We start from the raw sequence: 20,932 nt of genomic DNA, 5'->3' as shown, positions 1-20,932 counted from the left end.
AGTTTGCGCTGTTCTGTGAAGGGAGTAGTACACAGCGTTCCACAAAGATCTTCAGTTTCTTGGCAATTTCTCACATGGAATATCCTTCATTTCTCAGAACAAGAATAGACTGACGAGTTTCAGAAGAAATGTCTTTGTTTCTGGCCATTGTTGCTTTAATCAGCACAGCAGTTTTCAGCTGTGCTAACATAATTGCAAAAGGGTTTACTAATGATCAATTAGCCTTTTAAAATTATAAACTTGGATTAGCTAACACAACGTGCCATTGGAACACAGGAATGATGGTTGCTGATAATAGGCCTCTGTACGCCTATGTAGCTATTCCATTAAAAATCAGCCGTTTCCAGCTACGGTAGTCATTTACAACATTAACAATGTCTACACTGTATTTCGGATCAATTTGATGTTATTATAATGGACAAAAGATGTGCTTTTTTTTCAAAAACAAGGACATTTCTAAGTGACCCTAAACTTTTGAATGGTAGTACATGTTGGAAGACAAACAATACTGTATGTACCGGGGCTGGTTTTTGCACAAGGTTCGGAGGAGAATAGTCTCTCACATCTCCATAGAGACCAGATTTCCCTGTAGTTTTCAAAATGCTAATTGAAAATGGCACATACAATGAAAATATATTCTTGAACGTATACTTTCTTAGTGTTACCTGTTGTATTGGTATATCAACACTAGTCTTTCAAAGGTAGTTTATTTAATATCGTATTTCAATTAATATATATTATTTACTAAAAACTTAGGTACAATCTGCAGTTTCTACATATATTTTTTGACTTAAATTGATATTGATGCTTGAATATGCTTAATGAGCTTAGTTGAACTGTCGTACCCCATCATAACCCCAAATATAAGCTTTTTCTACTTCATTTTTTGTGAACAAAGTAAACTACATAGCCTCAAATCATGGTTAAAACTATAATGTTGATGTCATGGAAGGTCAGTCCTTGCATCCATAGCTCTGTCTATACATTTGAGAGTAGTTACATTTCTCCAGTCCCATCCCTCAGTTATTTACCAAAACAGGGGCAGGTAGGTTGGTGTGCTTTAAAAATGCATAATCTAGTGTTGTAACCTACATTGCTCCTTTTCTGACAGAAATACAATGTCAAAAAAATAGATCCAATTATTCAGTGTGTTTTCTTTTGTTATAAAATATTTACAAATACAAATTTAACTAAGGGAGTTGTGGATATCTTCAGCAGAAGTGTGGCACCTAACATTGCTGAGCAGAAATGACATACGACTTTGAACCTGCATGCTTGAGTTAAAATTAAATGTTGCAAAAGAGCAGGAGGAGATTGCCTGAAGCGCTCGGCTTTTGAAAAGCAAAATGTTCTTTCATGATGAGTGGAGGAACCGAAACCTTAAACTCAAAGTGAAGGGGTGTTGATCCAGTCAAATCCACCTTGGCTCTGGAATACTGAAATCCACCTCTGCGTTTGATATGTGCATTTCCCTTTTGTAACTTTGGGGAAAACCACCTGTATCCATGATGTGTCCGTAATGCAAGTTTTCGACCAGAATGCTCAAACTGTAGGCACCTTGAGACGAGGTCGTGGCAGAGGGTAGGCTACACATTAAAGGTCTCCTCTCTCACACACACCTGCTGTTAGGAAAGCGGAGCTGGACTCCTGATCAAGACTGACTGGTGAGTCGTGATCAGGTGGATTGAGTGTTCAGTCGTTGTTACAGTTTATTAGGCTGCCTCAGTACTCCACAGTCACTGCTTTGGTCCTGAGGTATTCGTTAAGAGCATCCTCTCCTGCCGACAGAACCGAAGCACAGTTAATCAGTCAAACGCAAATCAAGCATGTTGGGCTCACAAGGCTATTCAAAGCTCCTAGGCCCATTGTGTTTGAACTATGTTTCAAGAAAAAGATAAACAATGGAAAATACATGGATATCTATTTATGACAAACCAACAAAAACAATCAGCATAAGATATGATCCACATTCCAATATGACAGTATCCAACATGAAACCCCTTGCCTAAATGATTACATGATTAACCCCAGACTCACCAAGGTCTTTCCCGAAGCCCGACTGTTTGAAACCACCGAACGGCGAGGCCACGTCGGTCTTGTTGTAAGTGTTGACGAACACGGTCCCGGCGTCCAGCCTCTCGCTCACGTACATGGCCTTGTTGATGTCGCGCGTGAACACACCGGACGCCAGGCCGAACTCTGTGTCGTTGGCTCTGTTTAGCACGCCATCTATGTCACTGCAGGTCAGAAGGGGGGAAAAGGGACGTTGGTCAGGGTTGGGAACCACAAACCGCTCTATTACTTGGGTCTGTGGTGAGGAAAGGTTGTCTCTTTAAAGACTGAGGAGACGTACCCGTCTTTGAACTTGGACACCACCATGATGGGACCAAAGGACTCCTCTTTGGCGATGAACATGTGATCCTCCACGTCTGTGAACAGTGTGGGCTCCATGAAGAACCCTGGAGGGAAACCACATCACAGTGTAGTTAGCAATGATGATGAAGATGGTTGGCTGAAACGTTGCATTACAGTGGCCTCCAATTGTGTTGTACTGTATCATCAGTATTCACTGACCAGTCTTATGTTACCAACTATTCAACTATTGTGGTCCTACGTATTCTTCAGATATACTACATATTCTATCCACATACTGTTCATAATGTCTATACATTTCATCATATATATACAGTGGGGCAAAAAAGTATTTAGTCAGCCACCAATTGTGCAAGTTCTCCAACTTAAAAAGATGAGCGAGGCCTGTAATTTTCATAATAGGTACACTTCAACTATGACAGACAAAATGAGAAAAAAATCCAGAAAATCACATTTTTAAAATGAATTTATTTGCAAATTATGGTGGAAAATAAGTATTTGGTCAATAACAAAAGTTTATCTCAATACTTTGTCATTGCCAACAAAGGGTATATAACAGAGGTCAAACGTTTTCTGTAAGTCTTCACATGGTTTTCAAACACTGTTGCTGGTATTTTGGCCCATTCCTCCATGCAGATCTCCTCTAGAGCAGTGATGTTTTGGGGCTGTTGCTGGGCAACACAGACTTTCAACTCCCTCCAAAGATTTTCTATGGGGTTGAGATCTGGAGACTGGCAAGACCACTCCATGACCTTGAAATGCTTCCTTCGTTGCCCGGGCGGTGTGTTTGGGATCATTGTCATGCTGAAAGGCCCAGCCACGTTTCATCTTCAATGCCCTTGCTGATGGAAGTAGGTTTTCACTCAAAATCTCACGATACATGGCCCCATTCATTCTTTCCTTTACACGGATCAGTCATCCTGGTCCCTTTGCAGAAAAACAGCCTCAAAGCATGATGTTTCCACCCCCCATGCTTCACAGTAGGTATGGTGTTCTTTGGATGCAACTCAGCATTCTTTGTCCTCCAAACACGACGAGTTGAGTTTTTACCAAAAAGTTATATTTTGGTTTCATCTGACCATATGAAATTCACCCAATCTTCTTCTGGATCATCCAAATGCTCTCTAGCAAACTTCAGACGGGCCTGGACATGTACTGGCTTAAGCAGGGGGACACGTCTGGCACTGCAGGATTTGAGTCCCTGCCGGCGTAGTGTGTTACTGATGGTAGGCTTTGTTACTTTGGTCCCAGCTCTCAGCAGGTAATTCACTAGGACCCCCCGTGTGGTTCTGGGATTTTTGCTCACCGTTCTTGTGATAATTTTGACCCCACGGTGTGAGATCTTGCGTGGAGCCCCAGATCGAGGGAGATTATCAGTGGTCTTGTATCTCTTTCATTTCCTAATAATTGCTCCCACAGATGATTTCTTCAAACCAAGCTGCTTACCTATTGCAGATTCAGTCTTCCCAACCTGGTGCAGGTCTACAATTTTGTTTCTGGTGTCCTTTGACAGCTCTTTGGTCTTGGCCATAGTGGAGTTTGGAGTGTGACTGTTTGAGGTTGTGGACAGGTGTCTTTTATACTGATAACAAGTTCGAACAGGTGCCATTAATACAGGTAATGAGTGGAGGACAGAGGAGCCTCTTAAAGAAGAAGTTACAGGTCTGTGAGAGCCAGGAATCTTGCTTGTTTGTAGGTGACCAAATACTTATTTTCCACCATAATTAGCAAATAAAATAAATAAAAAATCATACAATGTGATTTTCTAGATTTTCTTTTCTAATTTTGTCTGTCATAGTTGAAGTGTACCTATGATGAAAATTACAGGCCTCTCATCTTTTTAAATGGGAGAACTTACACAATTGGTGGCTGACTAAATACTTTTTTGCCCCACTGTATATATATATATATATTATGTATTTATTTATTTATACTCTGGACTATGACAATGTTAATATTTCTATATTCCTTAATTCCATTATTTTACTTTTAGATTTGTGTGTATTGTTGTGAACTGTAAGATAATACTGCACTGTTGGAGCTAGGAACACAAGCAATTCGCTACACCTGCAATAACATCAACTAAATACTGTATGTGTATGTGACTAAAACAACTTGATTTGATTTTAAACACAGGTTATTCTACTATAGCTACTTTGGTAGGACTGCATACTGTGATACTAAGAGAGACCTATAGTATTGAAAAGACACTGCTTCAAAAGTGTTTACCTGGCCTGTCCACCTGTTTGCCCCCATACACCAGCGTGGCGCCCTCCTTCACGCCCACCTCACAGTACTCCACCAGCTTATCCATGTGGGCCTTGTGGTTCTGGGGCCCGTGGTCCGTGGAGCGGTCCAGAGGATCACCCACCTTCATCTTCTTTATCTCCTCCAACTGATGGGATGAAGAGGAGGGTAGACGGAGGAAGAGGAGGAATGCAAAGGCGATCATGAGGAAAAGGATCTTGAGAGACCCTTGAGCAACGCTACAAGGAGAATCAGTTGATGTGGGGGGGAAAGAGGAGAAGTGTAGTGTGCATTTTGGACTGGTGTGGGAAGATTCAGGATACTCACCACTCTCCTGATGTACTCGTCATGTATGGACTCCTCCACGAACAGGCGTCCAGCAGCGATGCAGTTCTCTCCTTTGTTGAAGAACACAGAACTCATACCCTGCAGAACGGGAGATGGAGGGGAAGGGAATATGACAAAAATAAGAGCAGGTTCTCCTCTTTTCCTTCTGTTTTAGTTACTCTCTCTCTCTTCTTTCCCTCCCTCTCTCACCATGCGCACAGCCTTGTCCATGTCACAGTCGCTGAAGATGATGAGTGGAGACTTCCCTCCCAGCTCCAGAGAAACCTTCTTCAGGTTACTCAGCGCACAGCTGCAACAGGAAATGACACGTGAGCCTGAGCAGGAAGTAGCCCAATATCAGCATATCAGGAATAACTGGGGTCCCAGCCCCCAACTGTACCTTTTCATGATCTGTTTTCCGATAGGGGTGGAGCCTGTGAAGCCCAGTTTACGGATGTCAGGGTGGTCAGACAAGCGCTGTCCCACCATCCCACCTATTAGAGAGATGGTGGATAGGGAGGTAGAGAGAAAGGGGTGAGGACGGCAGGGGGAGAAAGGGTAGTAGAGATGAGGGAGAGAGGGTGGTGGATGGGGAGATGGAGTGAGAGAAACAGAAGAATAAAGATTAGAATCAAAAACCTTATCTAATAAGATCTCACAGATCTCCTGGGGGACCTCTCCCTTCCCACAAGCTCTTGCTCCCTCCCTTGTGTCCTGTTACCTGAGCCAGGTATGATATTGATGACTCCCTTGGGAATGCCAGCCTTCACAGTCAGCTCAGCAAACTTCAGGGCTGACAGAGGAGTTACCTTTTGGACGAGAGCAGAAAGTGAGTGAAACATGTTCCTTGCTGTGGACACGGGGAAACTCTTCAAGTGAGTCAAATGACATCTGATATTCACATATGTGGTTCAGCAATGTGCCGTGCTAGAGAGGCTATTTTAACACGTTGGCCTGCAGAGAAAGGTTACGTTAGGTCGAGTCGAGTGTGACTGCCGTGTTACATAAGTTGTTCACCTGCTGGTATAAAATCTACGACTGAATCTGTCGTAATGTATGCAGGTGTGTGTGTTCTCACCTGTGCAGGTTTCAGGACCAGTGTGTTTCCAGCAGCGAGGCAAGCGGCACTCTTCCATGCCAGCATCATGAGTGGGTAGTTCCAGGGAATGATGATGGCACACACACTGGCACCCAGTAAACACACAACACTCACCGTGAACATGTGCCACAGGTCAGCCAACTGCAGTGGTTGCTACAACCAATACTCATACTAAAACCACTACTCATGAATCATGTTCATATCTAAATGCATATTGCTATTTCCTCGTAGAGTTGTATCACATGTGAACTCTGACCCCTTACCCCAGAGGTTCCTTCTTGGTGAAGGTCAGGTTGCGATTGGGCCTGGCCTGGTTGATGGGTATCGTCTTGCCCTGTAGCAGACAGGATATAATAGAATATATCCTTAGACTACTAGATTACTGAAAAATATCAAGACAACTAGGTCAGGATGTGGCAACAGGGAAATGTGAATGAAAAAGAAGTGGAGCCAGTTTCATCATACAAAAACACCTCCAAACATCTTTATATTTCACATATCTGGTCCATGCAGGTGAAGCTGTACCTGGATCTTGTCGCACCAGCCGGCGAAGTAGCGGAAGGTCTGGATGGACATGCCTACGTGGGTCTTCAGGGCCAGGGTGTAGACAGCTCCAGAGTCTATGGACTCTATGGTGGCCAACTCCTCCTGGTGCTCCTCCATCAGGTCAGCCAGCCTGGTAGGGAGGGGAGGTCAACAAGAGAGAGGGTCCACTGGCAGTCTTTGTCCTCAAAATATATTATTGTTGTATAAGTGGATATAAATCTGCACTATATAAACAAGTTCCCTGATAGTAACTATACTCCATAATGAGTCGAGGCAGATCTCCACCAGGCCTCTAGGAGGCGCTGTAGGCTTGGTGCTCACTTGTACAGCAGGGTGCCACGATCTCTAGGGTTCATCCTGCCCCAGGGACCAACCTCAAAGGCCTCTTTGGCTGCTGCTACTGCCCGGTCCACATCTCCCACTGACGCGTAGGCTACCTTACAGATCACCTAGGGAAAAGGGTTCACATTTAATGAAGTACCAATACAATAATGTCCACACGTATATCAGAGTGTATATCCTAGTATGATAGATGAGTAATAGTAGGATGTGTGTGTGTGTGTGTGTGTGTGTGTGTGTGTGTGTGTGTGTGTGTGTGTGTGTGTGTGTGTGTGTGTGTGTGTGTGTGTGTGTGTGTGTTCAGGCGTATCTGTTTGTATAGCATGACAACTCACAGAGCCATCAGCAGGGTTTATAGTATTGGCGGTCTTGCCGTTCTCTGCGTCCTCAAACTTGCCATTGATGAAACACTGCCAAGGCATCTTCACCGTCATGTTGTTGACGTCTTTAGTTGCCTGGGAACCAAACCATGACAGTGGCATAACATTACACGTCAAAGACAAATTACAGATCCAGCTGTGTCTTATAAACACGTGTATTTGTGTATAAGTGTCATATGAACGCTTGAAAATATAAGTGGAAAGTGAGTGGGAACCAGTATGTTTCTCATCATCATCAATAGTAACACCATTTCAAATCAAACTTTATTTGTCACATGTGCCGAATACAAGTGTAGACTTTACCTTGAAATGCTTACTTACAAGCCTTTAACCAACAATACAGATCAAGAAGAGAAGAAAAATATTTACCAAGTAACACAATAAGAATAACAATAACGAGGCTATATACAGGTGGCACCGGTACCGAGTCAGTGTGCAGGGGTACAGGTTAGCTGATATAATTTGTACATGTAGGTGGGGGTGAAGTGACTATGCATAGATAATAAACAGCGAGTAGCAGCAGTGTACAAAAGGGAGGGGTGGGGGGTAGAAGCTGTTGAGGAGCCTTTTGGTCCTAGACTTGGTGCTCTGGTACCGCTTGCCACATGGTAGCAGAGAGAACAGTCTTTTACTTGGGTGACTGGAGTCTGACAATTTTATGGGCTTTCCTCTGATACCGCCTATTGTATAGGTCCTGGATGGCAGAGAGCTTGGCCCCAGTGATGTACTGGGCCATTCGCACTACCTTCTGTTGCTCATTATGGTCAGATGCCGAGCAGTTGCCATACCAGGCGGTGATGCAACTGGTCAGGATGCTCTCGATGGTGCAGCTGTAGAACTTTGAGGATCTGAGGACCCATGACAAATCTTTTCAGTCTCCTGAGGGGGAAAAGGTTTTGTTGTGCCCTCTTCACAACTGTCTTGGTATGTTTGGACCATGATAGATTGTTGGTAATGTGGACACCAAGGAACTATAAACTGTCAACCCACTCTACTACAGCACCATCGATGTTAATGGTGGCCTGTTCAGCCCACCTTTTCCTGTAGTCCACGATCAGCTCCTTTGTCTTGCTCACATTGAGGGAGAGGTTGTTGTCCTGGAACCACACTGCCAGTTCTCTGACCTCCTCCCTATAGGCCGTCTCATCATTGTCTGTGATCAGGCCTACCACTGTTGTGTCATCAGAAAACTTAATGATGGTGTTTGAGTCGTGTTTGGCCACGCAGTCGTGGCCTGAGGGGCCCCAGTGTTAAGGATCAGTGTGGAAGATGTGTTGTTGCCTACCTTACCACCTGGGAGGTGTTTAGACCCAGAGTCCTTAGCTTTTAGTGATGAGCTTCGTGGGCACATAGGTGTTCCTTTTGTCCAAGTGAGAAAGGGGAGTGTGATTGAGATTGCGTCATCTGTGGATCTGTTGCGGCAGTATGCGAATTGGAGTGGGTCTAGGGTGTCCAGGAGGATGCTGTTGATGTGAGCCATGACCAGCCTTTCAAAGCACTTCATGGCTACTGACGTGAGTGCCACGGTGTGGTAATCATTGAGGCAGGTTACCTTTGCTTCCTTGGGCACAGGGACTGTGGTGGTCTGCTTGAAACATAGGGATTACAGACTTGGTCAGGGAGGGGTTGAAAATGTCAGTGAAGACACTTGCCAGTTGGGCCGCGTATGCTTTGAGTACACATCCTGGTAATCCATCTGGCCCAGCGGCTTTGTGAATGTTGACCTGTTTAAAGGTTTTGTTCACATTGGCTACCGAGAGCGTTATCACAGTCATCCAGAATAGCTGGTGCTCTTGTGCATGCTTCAGTGTTGCTTGCCTCGAAGCGAGCATAAAAAGGCATTTAGTTCGTCAGGAGGATAGAATTATGGTCAGATTTGCCAAATGGAGGGCGGGGTAGAGCTTTGTAGGCATCTCTGTGTGTGGAGTAAAGGTGGTCTAGGATTTATTTTTCTCTGGTTGCACATGTGACATGCTGGTAAAAATTTGGTAAAACTGATTTAAGTTTTTCTGCATTAAAGTCTCCCGCCACGAGGAGCGCCATTTCTGGGTGAGCATTTTCTTCTTTGCTTATGGTCTTTTAGAGTTGGTTGAGAGCGGTCTTCGTGCCAGCTTTGTTCTGTGGTGGTAAATAGATGGCTACGAATAATATAGATGAGAACTCTCTTGGTAGTGTGGTCTACAGCTTATCATAAGGTACTCAAGGCTTCTTTAATATCAGACATCGTGCACCAGCTGTTATCGACAAATAGATACACACCCCCACCCCTCGTCTTACCAGAGGTAGCGTCTCTGTTCTGACGGTGCATGGAAAATCCTGCTAGCTCTATATTGTCCGTATCATCGTTTAGCCACGTCTCGGTGAAACATAGATGTTACAGTTTTTGATGTCCCGTTGAAGGGATAATCTTAATCGTAGGTCATACATTTTATTTTACAATGATTGCACGTTAGCAAGAAGAACGGATGACAGTGTGAGTTTCTCGCTCACCTACGGATTCTCAGAAGGCTGCCCAATCTGTGGCCCCTTTTCCTGAGTCTTTTCTTCACACAAAAGCTGTGGATCTGGGCCTGTTTCAGTGAAAGCAGGATATTCTTCTCTCGGCCTCGTTAAAGGAAAAGGTTTCTTACAGTCCTCTGTCAGTAATCTCAGTTCTGATGTCCAGAAGTTATTTTTGGTCATAAGAGATGGTAACATTATGTACACAATAATTTAAAAATAAGTTACACAACACACAAAAAAACTAACGAAATAGCACAATTGGTTGGGAGAATGTAAAACGTCAGCCATGTTCTTCGGCACCATCTGTGCTCTGTATGACTAGCCTGGTCCCAGATCAGTTTGTACTGTCTTGCCAACTCCTTTGGTCATTAATTGTGGTGTCTTGCCAACTCCTAAGATCATTTTTGCACAACTGACCATAGGAGTTGGCAAGACAGCACAAACTGATCTGGGACCAGGCTACTGTATGACAGTTGTTTGTCTGACTCACATAGTCGATGACCATCTCCTCCTCCTGGTCCTCCCCCCTCAGCCTTCTCACAAACATCTGGATGAAGTCCTGGAAGGTGGTGGCCATGTACACGTCCTCATTCTGCAGCTGCAACCCTGCACACCTCTGCTTGATCTCCTCCACCAGCCTGGGGAGAAGATGGGGTTATAGCAGGGTCATAGTGAAGTTATGTCAGGTCATAGGAGAATATGTCACTCAGGTACAATGGGGTCAACTAGAGTCACCATGATGATTAAAAGCTGATCACTGCTAATAGAATACAGTGCCTTGCGAAAGTATTCTGCCCCCTTGAACTTTGCGACCTTTTGCCACATTTCAGGCTTCAAACAAAGATATAAAACTGTATTTTTTGTGAAGAATCAACAACAAGTGGGACACAATCATGAAGTTGAACGACATTTATTGGATATTTCAAACTTTTTTAACAAATCAAAAACTGAAAAATTGGGCATGCAAAATTATTCAGCCCCTTTACTTTCAGTGCAGCAAACTCTCTCCAGAAGTTCAGTGAGGATCTCTGAATGATCGAATGTTGACCTAAATGACTAATGATGATAAATACAATCCACCTGTGTGTAATCAAGTCTCCGTATAAATGCACATGCACTGTGATAGTCTCAGAGGTCCGTTAAATGCGCAGAGAGCATCATGAAGAACAAGGAACACACCAGGCAGTTCCGAGATACTGTTGTGAAGAAGTTTAAAGCCGGATTTGGATACAAAAATATTTCCCAAGCTTTAAACATCCCAAGGAGCACTGTGCAAACGATAATATTGAAATGGAAGGAGTATCAGACCACTGCAAATCTACCAAGACCTGGCCGTCCCTCTAAACTTTCAGCTCATACAAGGAGAGGACTGATCAGAGATGCAGCCAAGAGGCCCATGATCACTCTGGATGAACTGCAGATATCTACAGCTGAGGTAGGAGACTCTGTCCATAGGACAACAATCAGTCGTATATTGCACAAATCTGGCCTTTATGGAAGAGTGGCAAGAAGAAAGCCATTTCTTAAAGATATCCATAAAAAGTGTTGTTTAAAGTTTGCCACAAGCCACCTGGGAGACACACCAAACATGTGGAAGAAGGTGCTCTGGTCAGATGAAACCAAAATTGAACTTTTTGGCAACAATGCAAAACGTTATGTTTGGCGTAAAAGCAACACAGCTCATCACCCTGAACACAACATCCCCACTGTCAAACATGGTGGTGGCAGCATCATGGTTTGGGCCTGCTTTTCTTCAGCAGGGACAGGGAAGATGGTTAAAATTGATGGGAAGATGGATGGAGCCAAATACAGGACCATTCTGGAAGAAAACCTGATGGAGTCTGCAAAAGACCTGAGACTGGGACAGAGATTTGTCTTCCAACAAGACAATGATCCAAAACATAAAGAGAATTCTACAATGGAATGGTTCAAAAATAAACATATCCAGGTGTTAGAATGGCCAAGTCAAAGTCCAGACCTGAATCCAATTGAGAATCTGTGGAAAGAACTGAAAACTGCTGTTCACAAATGCTCTCCATCCAACCTCACTGAGCTCGAGCTGTTTTGCAAGGAGGAATGGGAAAAAAATTCAGTCTCTCGATGTGCAAAACTGATAGAGATATACATACCCCAAGCGATTTACAGCTGTAATCGCAGCAAAAGGTGGCGCTACAAAGTATTAACTTAAGGGGGCTGAATAATTTTGCACGCCCAATTTTTCCATTTTTGATTTGTTAAAAAAGTTTGAAATATCCAATAAATGTCGTTCCACTTCAAGATTGTGTTCCACTTGTTGTTGATTCTTCACAAAAAAAGACAGTTTTATATCTTCATGTTTGAATCCTGAAATGTGGCAAAAGGTCGCGAAGTTCAAGGGGGCCGAATACTTTCGCAAGGCACTGTATATAACAAAAAACTCTAGGTCAAGTGAGGGAAATGAAGGGTGAAACCAGGCCAATGCCAGTGAAAGCATACACTCACCTGACCACGTCCATAGAAGCAGCTCCTGACTTGAAGAAGTCTGTGGTTTCCTCAATGGCAGCAACATTGCTCAAAATGCCTTTCCAGATGTCCTGGAGTGACAACACACTGAATCAGTGGTGCTAATTGAACAGCTTCTATCTGAATCATGCGTTTACAACATGGCGGCATACTAAGTAACAGATTATGTTGTAGTAGTGTCAAACTATCACACGTGGCTATGTGGAAGCCTTCAGAGACACAATGAGAAACGTACTCGTATCTCCTCTGCCATCTTCTTCTCGTCATCAGTCAGCTCCACGCGGGCGGTGTCTCCTGAAGAGAAGTACTTAGCAGCAGAGATCATCTTCCCATCCTCATACTGCAGGTTCTTCACCATCAGCTGTGGAGGAACCAGAGGAGGAAGAGGGTGAGGAGAGGGAGAGGGAGAAGAGGCAACAAATAGTTAGGGTTAGGCCTGAGCTATGTCTTAATGACTAAACTGGAGAAATCATTACACAAAATGAACATTAGAAGGCATCGGAGGTTGATAGATATAGTGCTCTATGTTACAGCACAGGTAATACAGTTAACAGGGTTGCCACTAGACACTTGCTTGTACATTTCCCTATTCGTTTCCCATTGATCTCATTTTCTGTGACTCACCGCTTTGCTATCTGACCCGTACAGAACCAGGCCGTTCTTGGTGACGACACCAGGCTGGGACGCCCCCTCTATCTCCAGGGGCTGACCGGCTGGCACCGACTCCCCCAGCATGGACGACCCGTACAGAGTCACAGTCTAAGAAGAGAGAGGACATGGGGTCGATTGACATACTGCCAATGAGATAGACAGACACACACACACACGGTAATAAAGAAACAGAACATTAGACACGACGGTACAGTTCACACATACATTGTAAATGTAAGTGTGTGTGTGTGTGTGTGTGCAAGTGTGTGTTTTAGGGAACGCACCTGACCACCAATGACCGCCCACGCCCCGGGGACTTTGTCGTGGCCACGGATCCAGTTGTGGATAGCCTCTGCCGGCTGGGCGAGGTTGACCTGGAGGAGAGGAAGAAGATGGGTGAGGAAGAAAACCTTCCTTTTCAGACACTACTTTCCTTGGTTTCTAGGAACCAGGGGGAGGACAAACAGTTGGCTGCCTATTATGCAGCACTTAGAAGAGGGACCTTAAAAATAACCCCTCACTCCCTCCTCGCCTTAAGAATGTTGGCCACTGCTATAGGCTCTCGTAAGTTAACACTCCCCACCCACCTCAAACCCTACCCCCCTCCTTATACAACCTCTCATCCCATTACTGGCCCTAGTATACTACCCTCTTGTTAAACAGGACTATTCCAAACTGAGTAATGAATGGACGTAATGTGGAATTAAATCGCTACAAATGGAACAACATCAAACTGCCATAAGAATTTCAGCAGAAAAGTGACAGGACAGGACATTTTTTTAATGTTTATTTCCTAACATGATATTTGACTTAGTTTCCTTCATTCCCTACAAACAGCCTTAACCAGGTGACCCTGTTTCACAGCCACATTCGGTATCTCTGTAACGGTTCCCCTCGTCATCGGAGGAAGAGTAGTCAAGATCGGACCAAAATGCAGCGTGGTATGTGTCCATGTTAATATTTAATAAATCAACTGAACACTGAATAACAAAACAACAAAGAGAGTGAATGAAACAGTCCTGTAAGGTGCAACAACACAAAACTACCCACAAATCAAGTGGGAAAAACAGGCTACCTAAGTATGATTCTCAATCAGAGACAACGATTGACAGCTCTGATTGAGAACCATACCAGGCCAAACACATAGAAAACCAAAACAGCACATAGAATGCCCACCCCAACTCACGCCCTGACCAACCTAAACAAGAAACATAACAAAGGAACTAAGGTCAGGACGTGACAATCTCACCTTGGAGTTGGACTTCTTCTGGATACCCTCGTAGCTGGCCCCCTCCTCTGTCTGAGCGACTCGTGGGGCCTTCCCATCAGCGATCAGCTGCACTGACTCCACCTGCACCACAGGAATACACCAGCCCCCAAGCGATGTCAGTGTGTTACGTGTTACAGCAGTGGGACTGTGATATGTTTTATCCTGATTGTGATCCGAGGATGGACAGATGGAGATGGTGGTGCATTGCTATGGTTACCATGGCCTTGATGCCCTCTGGAAAGAGGAAGCGATTGTAGAGGGAGTCCACCGTGTCGTTGGGTTCCACATGACACTCTCTCTGGAGCAGGATGGGACCGGTGTCCAGACCATCATCAGCCCAGAAGATGGAGAACCCCGCCTTCTTATCCCCTTGGATCAGAGTCCTGAGGACACAGGACCAGGTCAGACACAGAACCAACGTCAAGCATAGAACCACGGTCATACATAAAAACAGGGATGTATCCAGAAACAGGGTCATACATGGAACCATATGGAGAAGGCCACTCATGGAATCAGTTAATGCATAAAACCAGGAACTAAATTGTGACAAAGCTATTAGCTGGGAAAAAGTAGGCTACATGAAAAGTGCAGTAATGTTAATATAACCGTGTATGTGTGCGCAGGTTTTCAGTGAATTTATGTCAATCACGAAGCTCATCTGCATTTCCTGCAGAGCAGGATAATTCTCAGCAACAAAAGAAAGAGTGATCAAATTAAGATTCTACATCTGTAGTACAGAGCGAGAGAAAGCCAGCCTTTTCCATAGAGCCCACTCACAAGTAAAAAGAGCCAAGTCAGACACAGATCAGTGTCAAATATAGGCTAAATCCACATAGCTGTTCACACACAGACGTACATAGACTCACACACACACACACACACACACCTGAACACAGATAACAGGAACCGAGAATAGATTAGGGTAGGAAAAAGATAAGGCAAACTGTACTCAGCCAAACACATTACAAACAGTTCATCCCCAAACCAGACCGGTTAGATAGCACCTCTCACTCCTACTCAGCTCTCCAGCAGGTGTTTAACTATATGGGCAAGGCACACACTAACGACCTTACACTGGTCATGGCTACGTATTGACAACAGCTGAAATGACCACATGTGCCTCTGCACTTGACCGTCTCCATTCACCACACACACACCCTACCCCACACGCCTATAAACCTTAATCCTCACACTATCTTAACCCTTTCTTTCTCCCCTCCCTCCCTCACCAGTTGATGGCGGAGGCCCCGCGGTGCAGGGGCAGGATGGAGGGGTGGTAGATGATGGAACCGTGGGCCGGGTGGTCGATCACGTTCATGGGGATGAACTGGGAGCAGAAGGGCATGACGTTGAGCTCAGCCCCCACCGCCTTGTAGGCCTCCACCACTTCCGTGATGGGCTCCCCTTTGACACGCCACCGCGGGAACTTAAAGACTGGCGTCCCGTCCTTCTCCGCCACTACCGCTGGGGGGAGAGAAAGGTGTGGGGGGGACAGAACATTTATAGATTTTCTCTCTTAATTTAAAAACTAGTTTTTACTTTTGTACAGTATGTGACTGTGTATCTCAGTTTATCTGTGTGACCGTTATCTGTGTGAGCTGGGTGTGCGTCAGGGTTAATTATGAATTGAGTTGCGAGTTGCTCTTTCATTTCAATTAAATTCTTGAATTTGAATTGGCCACACCCAACATGAAGCAGAATTTGAATAGAATTTGAATGAAAGGAAGTAGAATTTATTTAAATGAAATTCAAATGGATTATTTATTCTACACATTACCATAGTAATGTTTATTTTGATGTCATGCATGGTTGGTTACCAGTACCATAAGGTTGAAACATTTCATTTTTAAACTCATTCTCAGCCATTTCAAATAATTAGTGGCCTGGACAAATTATAAGATCATGTTGTGGGTTGGGTTGTCTATAATAATTCATAATTCCCTTAGTGTTTTTAAATATAAAAAAAAAAACATTGCATTTGATCAAACGCTGCAGTATGGAAGGGAACATCTCATGACAATGACAAATACTGTTTGACATCTTTTGAGTTGTAATCAAACTAATATTTGAAATGGTATGTGAATTCTTTGCATTAATAATTAGCATATCCTGTTGATAAAAGACTTCTCATATGAATGAGACTTTCATGTTTCACGTCTCAGTTGAATTGCTTTGAATTCAAATCTAATCCAATTCTGCTTCCTGTGGTGTGTGGCCAATTCAAATTCAATTCCAATTCACTGTTTGAATTGAATTCAATTCTGAAATTCCGAATTGACACCAACTCTGGTGTGCGTGGGGGTTCCGGTCTTCCCCAGTTCCAACCAGTTCCAGGGCACAGACTGCTCTACTACCCTACTAGGGTTATGGTTACATGAAACCCACACTTTGGCCCCACCTGCTCCACACAAATTAAATTACACACAAATGCCGATGGGAGGGGTGGGACAGGATAGGGGGCTGGCCTGGGGAAACACGGTCCGTCTCAGAGTGAGTGTGTGCACCGGTGTGTGTGTGTGTTAAAGGCCACATTGAGCTGTTGGCCTCATCCAGCCAGCTATGCTAATCTGGGTGCTAAGCATGATAGTAGCCTCGTAGTAATGCTTTATAAGAAGGCCATGCTTTATGTCATGACAATAAGTGAAGTGTTAGAGGCTGTTTGACTCACAGACAGTTAGGCTAATAGAGACCGTTTCTGTTTACCATCCAACGCTATGTTAGAGTGATGTGCCGGCATCCCAACATCAAAAAGCTCTGTAGCAGGATAGCTAAAGCTGATGTCGGGACCTTAACAAACTTAAAAGCGAGTGAGTGATGACCATGAAAACACACAGGACTGGTGGCTATAGCTATTTTCAACAAGTATATTATTCTTCTGGCCTTATCGAACTCTATTGTTCATATTTGACCTTGACTTGCTAGCTTGCTTGTTAACTTGTACAAGCTGAAGTTGCATGGGATCATATCCACTGCTAGGTAAACAAAGAGCTTTCTGATGATGAACTGTGCATGCAACTTTTCATGACGTGGGAAATGGGTCTATAGATGTGACATTACATCATCATTACATTGTCAAGTAAACAGTTACACGGTAGGCAAAAAAATACCCACAATCAAACCATCTGCTCGGTAAATACTTTGCCTCAGGCTAATAACAGGAAAATCAAATGTGAAACAATGTTTTACTTAAATGTTTGACCATATTGTGTAACAAGGTTTCCTTTACAGTACCTGTGTCCAGCAATTCAGGCCCCGACAGGTCTCTGGACCAGAGGTCCTCTGCCAGATCAACTCAACGGGAATTGTATTTTTTTACAGGGATGCCCCAAAAAAAGCAGAGCAGAGGAGGCTGGTAGGACGAGCTATAGGAGGTCGGGCTCATTGTAATAGTTGGAATGGAATAAATGGAAGAGTTAAACATGTGGTTTCAACATGTTTGCTGTGTTTGATACCGTTCCATTCCAGCCATTACAATGAGCCTGTCCTATAGTTTCTCCCACCAGCCTCTTCTGCTGCAGTCAGGCTGAACTGAAGTTAGGCTAAATCAGGGTAATTGGGACTAACAGGGTTTGGTCAGAGGTGTGTATCTCCCCTGTGTGTTGTTGTTTGTTTGCCTAGCAAGGACGCGGTGGCGTTAAACTACGGATATTGTCCCATCTAGTCAGTTATCCTCTCTATAGAGAGAGAAGATAACGCAGAGATAGAATGAAGAAAGAGAGAGGGGGAGAAGCACAGAACAGGGACCCTTGCCATCCCAGCTGATGCATGCTGGGTAAAAATAATTTGCATCATATCAAACCAGGGCCTCTCCCTACTAAAGCAATTGGCCCACAGTCCTAATGCTAGGCCTGTCTTTTTTTTCTTTTTTTTTTTACAGAGTCAACACAGATCTACCTCCCTCACTGACAGGGACAGTCAGTCCTCTCCTGACCCAGAGAGACCCAGGGCTAATGGGGCTTCCGCCTCAGATTATCAGGGTAACCACTGAAGCCATTACATCTCATTTAGAAAACTGACTGGGAGCAATCATTGACACAAACTCCACTAACTCAGTTAGACCGTGGGAGTCTAGGAGAGGACGGACTGGATCATGACTGAGGCCGTGCAGACGGTAACAATGTAAAGAGGTGGCCATGCTCTGGTGAGGATGTAAGCATACCACTTCCATAAATGTTTTGCTGCAATATTCATTCACTGAGTCATGATAACTTGTGTACCCCTCCAAAAAAGAGGGCATGATGAAGAGAAGGAAATCATGGAGAAGAGAGAGAGACTCTCCCTCCAGTCATCACCAGTGTGTCAATACTTACCCAGAGGGTCTGCCTTGCCATCCCTATCTGGCACAGTGAACACGCCCACCACCCTATGGCCCTGCTTCCGTAGGTTGGTGTACACTTCCTGTCCAAACAGGCTCTGGCCAATCAGAGCCAGTCTCAGCTTATTTTGGTAATAATTCTGGAGGAGACAGGAGAGAAGAAAGAGCATGTGAGTTTGAGTGGTAAAAACTCTTTCTGACACATAAGAATAGCCTATACTGTACTGGTGAGCTTTAAGATCAAAACACATATATTTCCCCCATATCCTTCAGGCTTTGAACCAATATGACAGAATACGGATGGAGACAAACTCAAACTTTCAATTGGACCATACTCATGTCCATGGCCAATGTTCATTTTCACTTCTAACATCCCTCGTGTTGAGTATACATAGGCATTTTATAACATTGAAAAGCATTTATACTCTTCCCTCTCCATTGCCAAGTATTTTTTTAGGAGTTTCTGGCAGCCAGGCTGGCTCAATGGGCAATACATCTTGGTCCTCTGGGACAGAGGGTGGTCTGAAATGCTATTGACTGCAGAGAGTACAACCTGCTCCTCCAACTAGAATGAATGCTCAAATAAGTTCAAATGAGGCTACTTCAATCAGTGTCTGCCTGGAAGTTCATGTGAAAATGGAAAGTGTCAAGTGTCCTATGCCGAAATAGACTAGGAATAAAGTAAACACTATAGCTGTTCATGTGTAATAACGTAATACACATTAAGATAATGTAATAACCACATAATACATGTTATGACAATGTGTTATTCAATTGTTATAGCCTAATGCAAACAGCTCCTGTGAACGCTTTACACCCAGACAGGCATGGTAGGCGAACATTTTCCAGCACTGAGTGACTACCTACCTATCAGCCAGCTAAAACGGCAATGATAAGAGACACATTTCTGCCGTGACATTGTAACCACCTACAGTAGCAGTTTGATATGGGCCGGTGTTGTTTACACAACAACTACAAAACCATATCGTATCAGTCCCTTTTCCTTGTTAATATCCTGACAGTAACTTCAATGTCAGTCGAATTATAGGCAGTTCGTTGCGTGTATGTGGATTTCTGGATAGAGTGTATGTGGGTTTCTGGATAGTGTGTTGCTAAGCCGCTCTGTTCAGCTGTCTGTGGTCTCTCGTTCAGCTGATGCAACTCCCCACGAACTGTACAATGGAAGTAATTCGTGCAGCGATGGAGACAACGTGCATAACGTGGTAACTGGCATGTCTTTCTTTGTATGGTTGTTAGAATACAAATACATAGTACATAATATGAATTCGCCTTTATAGTAATAAACGTTACTAATGTTGCATATCAGATATCAAAGAAGAGAACTGTCAAGCAAGCATCGTATTTCGATTAGATTGTAGGCTACTGTGAGTGTGCACTGTGCACACCCAGGCATTGACGGATCTGAGACCCGAGTCATTCAGTCATTGTAACATAATGAAGATGACTCGATTTTAACCTGATATATATTCATGCATTAGAACAACAATGACAACATCGTGTGAATCAGCTGGCAAGCAATTAGGATTCTCCATAGCGACACAAGGAGGGCGGGGGGAGACACAGGGGATAGCGGATGCAACATAAACAATGTTACTTACAGAGCTGGTAGAGAATTTCCTAATGATTCTGTTCGCTGTCCACAACATGATGGCTGTATTAATTAACACAAATTAAAAAACAACAGAATTAGTCCAACGTGGTCTGGGGACGTGTATGAGCTCCTGATGACACACACACCTGCCACGCAATGACAGCGGTTCGAGCTAGCCACAGCCAGCTCACACCCGACAACCGGCGTGCGCGCGGGGTACTGTCGACGTGTGCGCCCACGAATCCTACTACTTCCTTCAATGAGGCACGCTTGTATTTTACATTTGACAGTCTTACTGGCGTTATTGTAAGAATTGCTTTTCGCAATAAATTGTGCGTGCTGCCAGTGGAATATCTATGTAATTTTATCAAAAGACCACGAAACCGGCCGGACACGAAGACGCAACATTGATCATGTAAAAAAACAAAAACGCTTAACCTTCATCTAGCGCCCCTCTTGAATGGGTTATGACGAGTAGGCTACATTTACATTGTAATTCCATTGTGATCAAATATAAATAGCAGCCATTATGTACTATTTTAGATTGGTGCATTTTATACAAAATTATCTGTATTAGTTTATTTCAATGTTTATCATAATAATAAAATAAATCCACACACGCACATCAGTATCATAACAGACCATGTGAAACTTTGTGATTGTTTGGTCATTCATTTAATTTCATCCATTCGGCTACAGGCCCAGGTTTGGACAGCTTTTCCATCAGGAAAACCATCCATGTGTAAACACACCTCTGACCTCTGCTGAA

General features: G+C 43.9%; 1 protein-coding gene across 1 annotated transcript; it reads right to left on the bottom strand.

The window, feature by feature from the left end:
• Positions 1-693: 693 nt before the first annotated feature.
• Positions 694-20,363, bottom strand: LOC124014283 (mitochondrial 10-formyltetrahydrofolate dehydrogenase-like). The gene is made up of 23 exons (XM_046329106.1): positions 20,171-20,363; positions 18,547-18,691; positions 15,466-15,700; positions 14,454-14,619; positions 14,216-14,317; positions 13,251-13,340; positions 12,940-13,074; positions 12,551-12,676; positions 12,295-12,386; positions 10,304-10,451; positions 7,267-7,386; positions 6,914-7,041; positions 6,572-6,722; positions 6,310-6,380; positions 6,026-6,131; positions 5,669-5,756; positions 5,348-5,441; positions 5,158-5,257; positions 4,948-5,046; positions 4,603-4,768; positions 2,354-2,459; positions 2,038-2,237; positions 694-1,778 (listed from the first exon to the last, which is right to left on the bottom strand). Exons 1-23 carry the CDS (start codon positions 20,216-20,218, stop codon positions 1,723-1,725), a joined length of 2,772 nt encoding a protein of 923 aa, XP_046185062.1. The 5' UTR covers positions 20,219-20,363; the 3' UTR covers positions 694-1,722.
• Positions 20,364-20,932: the final 569 nt, after the last annotated feature.

The sequence above is a fragment of the Oncorhynchus gorbuscha genome, linkage group LG25 (genome assembly GCF_021184085.1).
Source record: "Oncorhynchus gorbuscha isolate QuinsamMale2020 ecotype Even-year linkage group LG25, OgorEven_v1.0, whole genome shotgun sequence".
Classification (NCBI taxonomy): Eukaryota; Metazoa; Chordata; class Actinopteri; order Salmoniformes; family Salmonidae; genus Oncorhynchus; species Oncorhynchus gorbuscha.
Note: the sequence above shows the minus strand (reverse complement) of the source record. Positions and strands in the feature narration are given on the sequence as shown.